We start from the raw sequence: 14,853 nt of genomic DNA on the forward strand, positions 1-14,853 counted from the left end.
TTGTCCCGACATACATAAAACAAGAGAGATCACATCCTTCTCTGGTTATCCTCTGGAAACACAAAGTGTATAGCACCTCCAAATCCAAGGGATTTTTATCTCATTCTTGCATGTCACCTTTCCTGCTAAGACTTCTAAGTGTTTTGGCTTTAGTTTTCTTTATTTTGGTGACTTCTGGTTTTGCCTCCTTTCCTGAGAACTGCTATTGCTTTGTCTTCCCCATTCATATTCTTTTTTCTTTCTTTTTTGCTGCATGGAGACTCTCTGCTGTACAAGTGTAAGTATTTTTTTAGCTCTGCTGTTTCTGGCCTAGTTGTTTACGTTTTTGTGCTCCATTTGCCTCTGTACTGCCTTGTGAGTCTCCTGGGAGACTGTAGTGCCATCCGTCTGCACCTACAAATGAAATAGGCAGCAGTTCAGGGATGAGATTGGATTTTACAAAAAGGTTCAGCTAGTGTGGCATCTGAATGTAAAGCATCCTTTGGCTTTAAGACCAAACCAAAGCAGAGCGCTGCTGTCAGAGGTATAAGCACAAACATTACTGCTCAGAAAGAAAATCTATTGATTTGGTTTTATATTCAAGTGTCATCCAGCTTAATGAAAGAATGGCTTAAAAATGGGCGTAAAATAGAGTTTTCTTGCCACTAGGGTGGGCAAGATGTTGGGTTATCTAAGCTTGGTCAGTTGTGTTTTCTTTGTCTAGTTGAATCACCTTGAGCTTTTGACTGCTGTTCTCACCTTTTGGTCCTGTTGCCTTTAATACATTCTCAAAGCTGAAACCCCATACATTATTTTGCAAGAAGGAGGGTTCAAGGGAGACTGGTTGGGGAGCTGAATTTCAAGAGGGAGGGGTAAGTTGTTCATTAGTTTGTTTGAAGTCTTTTGAAAGGGAAGTGACAGGAGGGTCACAAAGCTTCTTTGTATCTAATAGGATTGAATATAAATTACTTTGGAGGAGAAGAAAAACATGGAAATGGGCATATCCCTCAGTACTGAGAGTATTTCAATTATCTGTATAATCAAGGAATGTAGAGTATTTCAGACCCTGTTGCTAAAAGCACTCAAAACAAAGTGATTTTAGTTGTTGTTTTTAATTCCCAAGATACTAGTGTTCTTCCACAGTTGGTAATATAACTTAAGAAAACTCAAGAGAGCTCAGATAGTTTTGTGAGGAAGGGAGTCAGAAGGGAGGAATATGGAAAAGTGATCATGGGAAGAGGTCCTGGGAATTTAAAGTTAACTTGGACACGTGAGAGTGTCTAACTCTGAATAAGCCCTTATTTGGGAGCGTGGTGGAGATTTGCTGGCTCCCATCTACTGCAGGGGGGTACTTCCTTGGAGCCATCTTCGGAGATCTTGGTGGCATAGGTGCACGCAGACTTCCAAGAGGACCACCCAAGACCCAGAGATGCAATTAATCTTTTTAGCTGTTCTGCCAGGCAGCCTACAGTGTGCTCACAGAAAAGTAGGCAGAATAAGAAAGAAGTTCAGGAGGTGGTCTGCTAGAATGGAAGGTCCCTGGAAGATATGAGAGAAGTGAAGGAGGGGAGGTTAATACTAACAGCTATTCCCCTATAAAAAGGCCACGAGTGAAACGTAAGGCAGAAGAGCTGCATTGTGCTTGTGTGGCCAGAGGTGGTGGGAAGGCAGAAGGTGCGCGTCTGCCAAACCTGAACTGCTTCCATGAACTATGGCAAATGGGGCTCAGGCTGGGGAGAGGCAGAGATCTTTCCCTAGGAGTTCAGATATCTCCTCTGGTAATGACATGTGCTCTGCTGTTGTAGCATACTGCATGGTGGCTGAGATATTAAGCTGAGATTAAGTCTAATATTTTGTAAAAAGAGCACACTGGCCTATTTAAATTAATGCTTTGACCCATTTTGTTCTGTGTGTGATGTAGAAAGTTCACTTGGCAAGAAGCCTTTCATCTGTGCACTTCCTAAACAGGCTAGAAAACAGAAGGTTTTCAAATAAAAGTGTATGTATAGCTGTTACTCATGCTGTTAAAGCAAATGGGAGGCATCTCTATCCCTCTGCCTTTATCCCCAGCAACCAAGCTGCTGATGGATCATGCCAAGCTGACAGTAAGTTATAGCAATGATCCAGAGACTGGCTTATGGTCATCAGCACAAGCTCTGCAGGGTCATCTGGGGGTACCTTCTTGCCTGGGAAAGAAGATGAAATCATTCTGTTCCTGGCTGTCAGGGATGTCTTGGAGCTTTTAAGTCCCTGCACAGGAACCTCAAAACTTGCCCCATACTGTTTTGCATTGGTGCCCTGGGCCGATGCAGCTCCCAGCTTGTCTGCGATCACCCAGGAGCACTCTGAACACTGGCCGTGGCTGTGAAGTTACTGAGTGGTTGGAGGTCTCCCATCAGCTTTGTTTTCTGTCCCCCTTTCTGATCTTTAGCACATCAGTTGCTGCATTATCCTACTAGCTGTAATTTCCAGTCACACCACCAAAAAACGTGGCAAGCACAACAAAATGCATGCAAATACACATTAACAAGAGAAATGAGATGCGGCTGGAAATAAAACCAGGGAACTACTGATAGTGACTCCTAATTGCTGAGCTGCTTCAACTCTTCCTTACATGAGGTGCGGATGCCTTTTGGTTCTTTCAGTTTTGGGTGATGGATTGGCAGCTGTCAAGGTATGCAGCTCAAAGGCTGCCCGGCTGCCTACCTGTTGCACAATCCACTGCAATTTTGGCTGAAAAAGTTCAGCACCTCTCCAGCCACTTGCCATCAGACCCATTGCATTTAATTTATTGGTAACTGAAAGTAATGTCTGACCTTTTGATGCCTGCTCATTGGTTTCAGGGTAAGTCTGCTCAGGTGGCAAGCTATTTCCTGGCTGGTTTTGAAACTATTGTCTCATTTACTGATGCTTGTTAAATGTGGAAGTGTGAACTTGCAACAGCTAAAGGTATCTTTTTTGCCCAGCGATGTGCAGGGCCATAAAAACAGCTCTGTTGCCCAGACAGTGCTATCACTGCCTGCTCTGTAGTCTGGAAGTCCTTTTCTGGTCTTGAGAAGATGGGTAATAACTTTCCTGTTATGAAGATCTGTCATAACCCTAGGCATGTGAATAGTGGCATACTAATCCCCTGACTACTTTGGATGGGAATACGAACTCGGTGTCAGTCTGTGTGCTGAACTTCCAATGCATAAAAACTAGCAAACATTTACCTTAAACAATTCATGATTTGTCTGAAATGTCAATGCCAACTGTGTCTTTTCTGGCTTATAGAAAATTGATACTACTAAACTTGATTAACAATTCATTTAATGAGTTGTGAGCCATAACAGCTTCCTGACTGACACTCCAGATTTGACGCCACTAGGCTTCAAAACTAGCAGGTAAATGGAATTACATGGATGTCCCTAAAGCCGGCATGTATGACTCTACCACAGAAGGAGTCCATCCTTGCAGAAGCTGAGTCATTTTAAATTAACTCTTTAGAAAACATACAGGTCATCTTTTTTGTTTAAAAGTCTTACAGTGCTGAGCTATGTTGAGAGGTTCTGAATTGGTGACACATGCATTTCCTGTAGCAAAAATGTCTTTCTTGCCATGCAAACTTTCAGAAGAATTCAGGCAAGAAAATAAGGGCAACTTTATTCCAAAAATAACAACCTCAGGTCTCAAGTCTGGGTATTTGTGCTCTTAAGGCAATGTACTCCTTTTTTCTGGGAATGTGAAGATGAGAGAATAATAGTGCGTAACTTTCGCTAACTACCTTGAATGTATGCCAAGGTAACTTTCCACCTACTCTCAGCGTACACAAAGTCTGGGGAAGTCATGTGCTTGCTGGACATGCTGCTTACACTGACACGGTATTTTTGCTTTTTGAAGAAAGGCCCTGTGCTCCAAGACTGCATTTTCCTAGGGAAGTTGGGTGAGCTGTGTGGTAGTGTCCAGAGGCATAGATACCTGAATTTTAATCATTCCCAGTAGCGTGTCACTAACAAATGAACTGAGGAAGTGTATATAAAAATAAAAGCCAGAACAAGGGGGAGACTATCCTTGGTATCGTCATTAACTCTGCAGTACTGGAAGCAGTAATTAAGTTTTTTGTGCCTCATGATCTCAGATGCAGAGGTGAGGGTTTAGTAGTTCCATTGTTTTACAGTTGGGGATCAATGAGTTAATGCTTGGACAATTCAAATAATCATCCTGTGTACGGCCTATAGTTTTAATGGGAAGAATAAATTACCTCCCTGCTTCTGTTCAAAGTCAGTTGAACAAAATGTCAATTTAGAAAAAGTTCTGAATGTTTGAGAAGGGGAAGAAAAAGCCCCATTCCCTTATGGTGTTAAACCCAATGACATCCTGAAACGATACATAGGACTGAAGAACTGATTTGTTGGCTAGAGAGGAAAAGGTGTGCTTTGGCATTTCTTCTGTCTGCTAAAGTAATTTTTGTTTTGTTTTATGTTTATAGATGACTCCTAAATCAAAAAGGAAAAGCATCCACAGTAGAATGCTCCGGCCAGTGTCCAGAGCTTTTGGTAAGTGAGAATTTCTTAAAATCTTTTTGCTTCTTTGCTTGCCTGAGACTCTTCTAGGTAGTTCTTGATCAAAAAGCACAGGTGACTCTCCCTCCCTCTGGATTGCATTTGAGGCCCACACTGGTTGCTTTGATTTGTGATGCTTCTAGCATGTTTGGTAGTAAATATTTCCTCACAGTGTTCTGTCTGCTCACAGACATTTTGTGGCTGAGTTCTTGAAATGTGTTTATAAGTATTTACCACAAAAGAGAGGAATGGCATTGACTTTTGTTTTAAATAGCATGTTAAGTCTAATTAGAAAGTTTTGATTTCTCTTAGAAATGGAATTTGATCTAGATAAAGCACTGGAAGAAGTACCTATCCATATAGAAGACCCACCATTTCCTTCCAGCAGGCCGGACAAACGAACTTCTGGATTCATTTCAGAGCTGCCATCAGAAGAAGGGAGGAAACTGGAACACTTTACAAAATTAAGACCCAAAAGGAATAAAAAGCAGCAGCCCAGCCAAGCAGCAGTGAGTCTACGTTAAAATATTGCTGGCGATGTCATCTGTTGATTGCTTTTTGCCATGAGTCAGGTCTTGCAATGTAATGAGGACAACTGTCAAAGTTTTAAAAGCCATAAGCAACTACTTAATTTTTCTGCTGGTATTCATGTCTTTCAGTGTGCAATCCCTATTACAAGCTTCTTATCCTCATTTTAGGCTGTGTCAAACAAGACATGTTTTATCCTTTTTTAATTTGCTTTTGTTTTTTCATGGAAGCAGTTTCTGGAGGTACTTGGTGCTTTCACAGGAAACACAGAAAATATCATGAGACTTGTCAATTATATTGCAGGGGTTTGTTAAGTCTTAATCCTTTTTTCTGCCTGCATTAAGATGTGGTAACTTGGCATGAGTTCTTATTTCTATCAGCTCTTAGAGGAGTTACTCTGTGACACCCAGCTTCCCACAGCTCCTTAACTAAAGATGGAGTTTGGGCCAGCGAATCTGCATAGTCACAGATCTGCTTTTCGTGCTGGAGCCTGCCTTAGAAAATCAAAACAGAAGAGCACTGTCTGTCTATGAAAGGCATTGGTGTGAACCCGAGTACATGTGTGTGGAGTTCTCACAGTTCCATTTCCTTGGCATACCACATCAATAAAGATTTATTTCTGTGATGGTATGTCCTTGGGGCATGTAAGGACAGATCTGGAGGAGTTACAGAGCTATCTCAACAGCAACAGTGCACAGCTGATAAAAGTAACATTTATCAAGGGGCAGCCATTGCTTCTCTGAGTTTTGCTGCCTAGTAATGGATGCCTGTGGCCTCTTCTGCTCCCTGAGGACTGTCGGCAGAGAGGACCCTTGAAAATTTCCCTAATGCTGGGGAAGATCATATTGGGCAGTAGAGTGCTTTTGGCACCGCTTGGAAATGGAGAAACCTTCAAGCAGAGGGGATATTCAAGCCAGCTTTCCATTCCCTTGCACTTTACAGGGGAGGAGAGAGGTAGCAGAAAGACGGACTGATCTCCACGTTGGAGTGAAAACGTATCTGTGTTTACTTCTTCCAATTCCAATTCTGCAGAATGCACATGTTTTCCCAGTTGCTAAACTTGCCTCTCTTCCAAACTTACTCAGCGCATCCTGTGCCAGCTGCGTAGGGGTGTGGAAGGAGTGGGGGCATGGGAGGGCAAGTGCTTCGCTACCAGGCATGGAACTAGGCCATACAATATCTTGCTCAACAGATAGAAAAAGCTTACTTCTTGTGGAGGAGAAGCGTTACTTCCCATGGTGGTGCAATGTTGGGGGAATGCTCATCCATATTGAATTAATTAGGAAATTAGGTGTTTATTTAGTTGCAGAAATTGAAAGGAACTTTTTTACTTAAACTCATTTGTCCCTGTCTTGTTTTTATGGATCGTTTAATTCCTTACTAGTTCTGACCTCATAACAAGTCTAAACAAATTTTTGAAAGACTCAAGATGTTTGCTTTGATACTTCCAAGACGAAACAGCCAAATTTTGAAGGGCAGAATCATGAGTGGACTGTGGCATTGTTTGCAGAATTGATTTGCTGCTGGTTTTGCCACTTTGAGAATACAGAAAGCAGTGGTTAGGAAAAGCACTTGAAATGAGAGGCAAAATCTTGACCTTTTCTACCGCTCAAAGCAGGTCTGTTGGGTTGTTTGCTGTTCCCCTTATTTCCATTTAGTAATTTAAGGGATCTCACATGATCATAGCTGTAGTTCTCTGGTCTTGCTGGAAAACAGATTTGTTCTTTGTAAGCTGAAAAACATAAGAAACAAGAAAAATGAAGAAAAAAGGGAGAAATGTAAACTTTTAACTTGGGGTGGGTGAGCAGGCAGAAGAAAGATTTACAGTTTTGTCAGAGTTTCTACTGAAATGAGTGTTCGGGGGCGGGGGGGGGAGAGGGGAAAAAATAAAACTGCAGCACCACCCGACGCCAAGTAGCTTTGAAGCAATATGATGAAAACAGTTGTTTATCATTTAGATTTTTTGTGAGATCTTAATCTTATGAGTTCTTCCATCATATGTGAAGATTTAGTACAGCAAAGAGGTGAATCTTATTTATTTCTGCTTCCAAGCCTATTTTTTTCCTCAATAAAGAAATATAGAAAGCTCAAAAAAAAAAAAAATATTGGCAAATGAAAACGTAACACTTTTTTAAAGGAGTGTAAACCATGAAATAAACCAGGGCTCGGTCTTTTACATCAATGTTGGTCGCTATAAAAGGCATTACAGTAAACATCTATAAGGAAATCCTGTGCCTTGAGGACCTTATTAGGCCCTCAACATTTATGTATGTCTTTAGGACATTTTTAGGAACTTGCTGGTTTTGCAGATGCAAACCATTCTCTTTTTTGAGGTAGATCTTTGTAGATCGTTGGATTCTTGCATTACTTCCTCTTCAGGAGAAGCACTTGCCTTTGATATTTACATGTTTGCTCCTACTATCTGGAGGGCTCCAGTATCAATATTAAATAGTTTCTCATTTCTGTTGAAACGTGTCATCCACTTTTGGTTGACATGTTTTGGTTGAAACATCAGTGTCAACTGTTTTTTAACTGAGAAGGTGAATGTTTACATCGAGACAACCAGCACTGGTGTGACCAACCCAGATGTTAGTATATGCATTGCTGCCTAGTGTCCAACTAAACAAGTTCTCTACAGAAAACCCCAAAGGTAGCAGAGCTGGAAGTTTGAGAAGTTGTTGTACTGCTTAGAATAAAACTTTTTTATAGAAAATATGCAGTTTGGCTGGCAACAAAGCAGTCGTTACCGGGTGGGCTCTTTTCTGATCAGTGTTACATTGCTATAGCAGGTATCAATAAAATATTAACTATTATCTTTGAGAACAGAGTAAATACTAGACTTCTAACATGGTTCAGCCATGGAAAGTAAAAAGTTTCCTGGATATGTCAAAGCATTAGTTCATATGCAATCCGTTGTCCTGGCTTAATGAGGCTGGGTTTGATGTTAACAGCAGCTTTTAAGAGTATTTATTTTTCTTTTTAGAGGCATAGAAAAGAGTGTGCATTCCAGCTGAAAAGGGAAGCTGGGATTACTCTGAGTTATCATGGCATCTAGGAGATTCCTTGATTTAAATTGCTTCAAATTACAAACCCTGCTATTTTGTGGTAGACTAATTCCTGGTCAATAGTACTACCAAGAATACAACTGGGTTGAGTCTTGTGGAGTCCTCTGTAGTCACCTAAAAGGTTTCCATACAGCATTTAAATTGAAGGAAGTCTGTCTACAGGTAATAAGAGCTTTTCCACATCAAAGCCACATACGGGAGCTAGACCACATGAGAAATCCTCCCAGGATACTGTGTGTTTCATCTTCAGGAGGTTGCAGAGTCACCAGCTAATCTTCACAGGGCCTTTGTGGTTGGCAGGTGTTACTAAGTCAGCCTGGTTTAGATGCCTCCAGTCACCCACATTCAAAATGAGGGCACTGAAACCAAAGAAAGGGAGGAAGTTTTCCATTTTCAGACACTGCGTGAAAATCTGTGTTCAGTTCCTAAAGTGAAACATCTGATTCTGTGTTTAGAGTCTCTGCTTGTGGAAGTGCTGGACTGAATGAACTATAAAAGGCTCTGTTAGCCTGCTGGAGCTCTGTTTCTAAATCTCTAAATCCAAAATCCAGAACATATGGGGTTTTTCTGAGTAGGGAAACAACTAGCTTTTGAAAATACTTTCTCTTCAGGTCACCACCTGATAAGGAATTAATTTCTCCTTAACTGCTTTTTTCCTTTCTAGCTGAACTAATGCTCTATTCTCACAAGCCCAAGGCATTTGATTCCTGGCCTTGTGCATTGCAGTATCCAATTTGTCACTGGTGTTTTGGGTTACTTTGCGTTTGATGTAGAGTGTCGTCTGGCCTGTCTAAAGGGAAGATTCCAGTGGTGATTTCATTGTCTGCAGTGGGGTTTGGTTGGCACATGCAATTTTTGTAATGTCTTAACTCTTAATTATTATCATTGAAACAAATACGCTTAGATTACTGCATACCAGAGAGAGCTTTTTCTTCTGTCAGGTGTCTGCTGGAGTGCCTCCAGAAGGGGATCAGAATGGCCTCATGGGGAGAGTGGATGAAGGTGTGGATGAATTTTTCACAAAGAAAGTGACAAAAATGGATTCAAAGTAAGTTCCAATTTAATGTTTTTAAAAACTGAATAAAAAAATATTCATCCTGATAGCTGGGCAAGTAGCACTTCCAAGTTCTATTTGACTTCTGCTCCCAATATCCAGGGTTTCTCTTGCCAAAGTCAGAAAATACCTTAGTAGTCAAGACATTGTGAATTCAATTACCCTCCCTTAAAAATGACTACTTTGAAATAAATTGCTTTAATACATCATGGGGGGGAGGATTATTGACTAATGTGTATTTTTATAATTCAGTTGACTTCATTTTACCCTTCAGTAGAGCTCATTAGAGCTGAAGTAGAGCTGTGTGTTGGCTGAGGATCTCCTCTCCAGTGCTAGCAGTACACACAGGTGTCTCTGTCTAGTAAGGACTGCTGTTGGACATAGCGTTTTGATAGACGACAGTAGATTTATGTTGTTATAGAAATACGTTAAGGACATGTTTGACCAATTTGTCAATTGTGATACATTCATCTGAAAGATACGTCTCCTTCAGCTTTGTATAAGGGTTATACAGCTTATACAATTGCTTTGTAGCTGGTTGTATTTTTACAGAACCGTGCATCTAGATGTTCTTGTATTCATGCATGTTTGTGCACATACACACACACATGCAAGTACTTCCATAAATAAATGAGAAAGCTAGGGCGATTTCCAGACAACTTGGAATGACCCATTCTGTGCTATATGTGATATCCATTAAGGAAAATGGTAAGTGTTAAGCTGTGTCAGGAAAAGCAAATGTTTTAAGTCACTCTGAGTTATAAATATCTATAGTGACATGTGAAGCCATGTGTGATATACTATGTATAGTGGTAAAATCATGGTAGCTTTGAAAAATGGATTAGCCAGGTTAAGTTCAGGGTGCTCACAGACTACTGCATCCTCCTGTGCTTCCCTTGGGTGCCTGCCAGCCGCTCGTTTCAGACGTTCCTGTGAACTTGCACTATCCCTGTATGCCCGTCCCGGCCATGCCCATAGCTAGGGATCTTTGATCCATTTGCTACACTGGTGGCTCTCTCTCCGGTTGGGGTGCTCTTATGCAGATGTCTTACGTGCCCAGCTCTCCCCTCAAGTGTGAATACTCCACTTGTAAGACGCCTGTAGGAAATCTTGCTGCAGGTGGGTTGTTTTGGGGTTGGTTGTTTTTCTGAGGATGACCATTCCACACTATACAGGTGACCTCTCTGTTTTCCTTACTGAGAGAAGGTGGCTGTGCCAACTAGTTCCTATTTCAAGCAGGGTCCTTAAGGGATGAGATCCCCCAAAGCTGTGTGAATCATGTGCCTGGATCAGTTGTTCTCCTTTTACTAATAGGCAGATGCAAACCGGAGGTAGCGCATTCTGGAAACAGAGCAGAGTGAAATTATATGTTGTGGTGGGTTGACCCTGGCTGGATGCAACGTGCCCACCAAACCTGCTCTATCATTTCCCTCCTCAGCTGGACAGGGGAGAGAAAATATAATGAAAGGCTCAGGGGTTGAGATAAGGACAGGGAGAGATCATTCACCAACTGCCGTCACAGGCAAAACAGGCTCAATTTGGGGAAATTAGCTTAAGTTATTACCAATAGAACCAGAGTAGGGTAACGAGAAATAAAACCAAACCTTAAAACACCTTCCCCCCACCCTTTCCTCCTTCCCGGCTCAACTCCACTCCTGGTTTTCTCTCCCTCTTCCCCTGCCAGCAGCACAGGGAGACGGGGAATGGGGTTGGGGTCAGTTCCTCACACCTTGTCTCTGCCGCTCCTTCCTCCTCAGGGGGAGGACTCCTCGCTCGTCCCCTGCTCCACCGTGGGGTCCCTCCCACGTGAGAAAGTCCTCCACCAACTTCTCCAGTGTGAGTCCTTCCCACGCGCTGCAGTTCTCCATGAACTGCTCCAGCATGGGTCCTTTCCACAGGCTGCAGTCTTTCAGGCACAAACTGCTCCAGCCTGGGTCCCCTGTGGGGTCACAAGTCCTCCCAGAAAACCTGCTCCAGCGCTGGATCCTCTCTCCATGGGACTACAGGTCCTGCCAGGAGCCTGCTCTGGCATGGGGTCCTCCCCGGGCTGCAGGTGGAGATCTGCTTCACCATGGACCTTCCTGGACTGCAGGGGGACAGCCTGCCTCACCAGGGTCTTCCTCACCACGGGCTGCAGGGGAATCTGGAGCACCACCTCCCCCTCCTTCTGCACTGACCTGGGGCTCTGCAGGGCTGTTTCTCTCACATATTCCCACTCCTCTGTCCAGCTGCCATTGTTGCGCAGCAGTTTTTCCCCCTTAAATCTGTTCTCCCAGAGGCACTACCACCATCGCTGATGGGCTTGGCTTTGGCCAGCAACAGGTCCATCTTGGAGCTGGCTGGCATTGACTCTGTTGGACATAAGGGAACCTTCTAGCAGCTTCTCACAGAAGCCACCCCTGTAGCCCCCCTGCTACCAAAACCTTGACATGCAAACCCTATACATATGTGTATAGACAGCTTGGGCAGAGCTGTCTGGTGTTGGAAATAGCTGGGTGCCCAGTGCAGATGAAATGACTGCCTCTCTTCATTATGCCATGCACAAGGCCAGCACAGGAATCCTCAAGACAGTATGATTAATGTTAATTGTCCAGTTTTTAATTTAAAGACACCAGCTAATGACTGAGCCTAGGGCAAACATATGGATCATGCAAAAGATTGACTTTGCCCAGGAGAAGTCACTTGGTACTATTTAAAAGAGAAGGAGCAGGGGAGTGGAGGAGAGTTTAAAATGTCTGTGTCTTTTTTTTTTTTTAGGAGACCATCAGCTAAAAGTTCAGACAGCAGTGAGCCCAGTGAAGCAGGTGATGAGAAGAAGAAAAGGGACTCAAGGAAGAGTGGCTTCCTTAACTTAATCAAATCAAGAGGCTCCAAATCTGAACGTCCCCAGACTGTGCTGGTGGCAGAGGAGCCCTCCTCACCCAAGGTTGCTGCAAAAAGTCCAGCTGTGGACACAAGCAAGAAGGAGGTAAAGCTCGCAGAGCAGAACGGTGGTACTGAGCGATCTGAGGAATTAAAGACGCCAGACTCACTGGAGGAGGCACAGCCAGACGATGCAGCAAAAGCTGAGAGGGGTGACAGCAAAGGAAGCCCCCAAGGAGGCCGGAGGTATGGCGTGCAGGTGATGGGCAGCGGACTTCTCGCAGAAATGAAAGCCAAGCAGGAGAAGAGAGCAGCCTCTGCTCAGAAGGTGAAGGCAGTTTGATTTCTTTTGAGTTGTTGAAAAAATGTGCAGGAGCTAGGTGTCTTCAGGGAAGGTGGGTTGGTTCTATAAGGGTTGGTGGCTTAACACGACAGTCCTGCTTTCCACCAGGGATTATGGTGTTCCTGCAAGAGGATTGCTCTGTGCTGTGGTGCTTGAACACGAATACCCTGGCCAAGGGTTAAGGCTGCACATGTGGAGCAGGAGATGCACCCTTAAGCCTGCACCGTCTCTCCTCTTGTGGAGGAGGTGACACCAGCTCTTGTGCACAATGTCAGGCCATCATAAGCACAGAAAAGGACATGTAATTGTTTGCATGTATTACAGAGTAATTTTGGGGTGACTAATAAGCACAGTTTGCATGTCTCCACTCTATATGATGCGTGGTTTGTTCATGTGTAATGGAAGCATGCTTTTCAACAGGTAAAGCTAGGACAGACTTACTCTGTGCCCCCTGCACACTGGTACCTCAGGTGTTTGGCAGAGTTAACTACAGTGGTAGCTATCTGTACTCTTTTCTTTTGGAAGGTGATCTAGAAAGATGGAGAGATGTACTGTATTTTATTGTATATTCCATGCAGAGAAGTCAATCTAGCTTCCAGACACTGTTTACAACTATTCAGCTTATACTTCTCTTGTTGCACTTTTTTATGTTCTTTTGTACCACACCTAATTATTTTTATGCTTTTGATTTTTGTATTTCAAATACTAACACTCAAAGAAAATAAGCATACATTAAAACAAAAAATCTATTCCCAATGATCTGTCTGGATTCCCTTCACTCTCTCTAATTTTTTCCTCTATGAAGTGATGATGCTGGACAGGAGCACTGCTTCACTTCGCAAATGTGCAGAGTGGAATATCCTGGTGTTGCTCCAAAGCGTTTTGTGCCGATCTATTTTGCCTAATGCCCATTTCCCATTAAACCTCACCATTATCATCCCCTGTTTCCTCCCAGCTGCAGTTGGCATGTTCTAAAATTATCAAAGGATCAGCCTTTTTCTCACTCTTCTCTACCTCTTCCACATGCGGGGCACTCAGATGCTATCCATTCCCTGCCATTATCCCCTGTAATTTGGAAGGTGTAACCTTATGACAAAGCTTATCTGCAAAGCTTTGCTGTGTTTTCCCATTGCAGAATTGTCTTGCTGTGACCAAGCAAGGCACCAAAAGTGCATTTTTACCTTTCTTCTTAGTCTTAGAGTGCTTGCCCTGATGTCTGAACCATTCCTGTAGACACTGGAGTCTTGTAATAAGCAGATTCAAATTAACCCAGTAGTCTGTGGCTCATTAAAGGGATCCTCAGCATAAAACCGATTTTTCTTAAGAAATTACCAATTCCCACCTTTCTCATTGGTGCTGAGTAGTGCCCATGAATAGTCTTACTGATTTCTAAACCACCAAGTTTTCAAATAAAATGCTGTATGTTTTTAAATAAGTGTTACGCTCTGCCTGTAACTTTTAAAATACCAGGCTACTCCAGATTATATAAATTCTTATAACTCCATAAATTGTGTATGCTTGCTGCTCTTCAAGTTCTTAGCACTTGTCATCTAAAGTTAGTCAGATCTGGAATGATGTGACTGAGGTAGAATGTAGCATGCGTAATTTCTTTTTAAGTGGGGAGAGTAAAAGTCCTCTTCGACTGATGAGCTTTCGTAGCATTGATTGAAAACTTGAATTTCATCTGTCAAAAATAAAAGTTGTTGCCTTTTCCCAGGTTTTTTTTTTCCCCACCCTTTGCTTTTTTACTGGTTGGGAAGGTTACCCCTCTTCTTCCAGGTTTAATTTGCAAGAAAATAATGTTATTGAACTTATTTCTTTGTTAGAATTTGTAAAAATTGATATTTATGGAATGCAAAAGTAGGTCATCTTTTATTTAAAGAGAGACAAGAAAACTGAATTGAAATAGGAATCTGTACACAGCAGGGCACTGAGTTATCCATTCTTAATGTTGCCCAGACCACACAAAATTGAACTGCTGTTCAAAAGAATTTTTCACATACTTCATCCTAGATCGCAATGTCAAATAATCTAGGTTTGCGCTTTTATTCATGGTATTAATGAAGGTGAAAATCATACAGTAGCCTGATGGTTGAGCTACAGAAGACAGCATCCCACTGCTGTTACATTGTTTAGGATGGGTATGACATCAACTTGCCTAACATCTTCAAATTTATCAGGATTCCAGTATGACAGAAAATTGTATTTTCCTTTAAGGTACATATGGCTGCTTATATTCTGAGCGATTTTACGTGAAAACAAAGCCAGAAGGAATTTACTATTTCATTCATACCCTACTGCAGTCTTGTTACAGATACAAGTGTGAGCAGGTGCACAGTAGATGGAAAGATGGTAAATGTTTTTTTGGTTTTTTTGCTTAGAATACAACGTGCAAATTGGCATTAATGGCAGAGACGAGTATTTGCAGATTAGTGTTGCCTCTAGGCATACATAAAAAGATCTTTTAGCTCCATCTAGTGT

General features: G+C 42.4%; 1 protein-coding gene across 7 annotated transcripts in view; it reads left to right on the top strand.

Annotated features, from left to right (window-relative positions):
• The window catches only part of CARMIL1 (capping protein regulator and myosin 1 linker 1), a 196,167-nt gene that overhangs the window by 165,482 nt on the left and 15,832 nt on the right, over positions 1 to 14,853 (top strand). For 5 of the 7 annotated variants that reach the window (XM_049830470.1, XM_049830465.1, XM_049830468.1 and 2 more), the window contains 5 exons: positions 260 to 277; positions 4,448 to 4,514; positions 4,833 to 5,029; positions 9,055 to 9,161; positions 11,925 to 12,357. In XM_049830470.1, the coding sequence (XP_049686427.1) occupies positions 260 to 277; positions 4,448 to 4,514; positions 4,833 to 5,029; positions 9,055 to 9,161; positions 11,925 to 12,357 (822 nt within the window). The remainder of the gene's footprint in view (positions 1 to 259; positions 278 to 4,447; positions 4,515 to 4,832; positions 5,030 to 9,054; positions 9,162 to 11,924; positions 12,358 to 14,853) is intronic. The other 2 variants (XM_049830466.1, XM_049830469.1) reach the window with 1 other exon arrangement.

The sequence above is a fragment of the Accipiter gentilis genome, chromosome 27, assembly GCF_929443795.1.
Source record: "Accipiter gentilis chromosome 27, bAccGen1.1, whole genome shotgun sequence".
NCBI classification, from domain to species: domain Eukaryota; kingdom Metazoa; phylum Chordata; class Aves; order Accipitriformes; family Accipitridae; genus Astur; species Astur gentilis.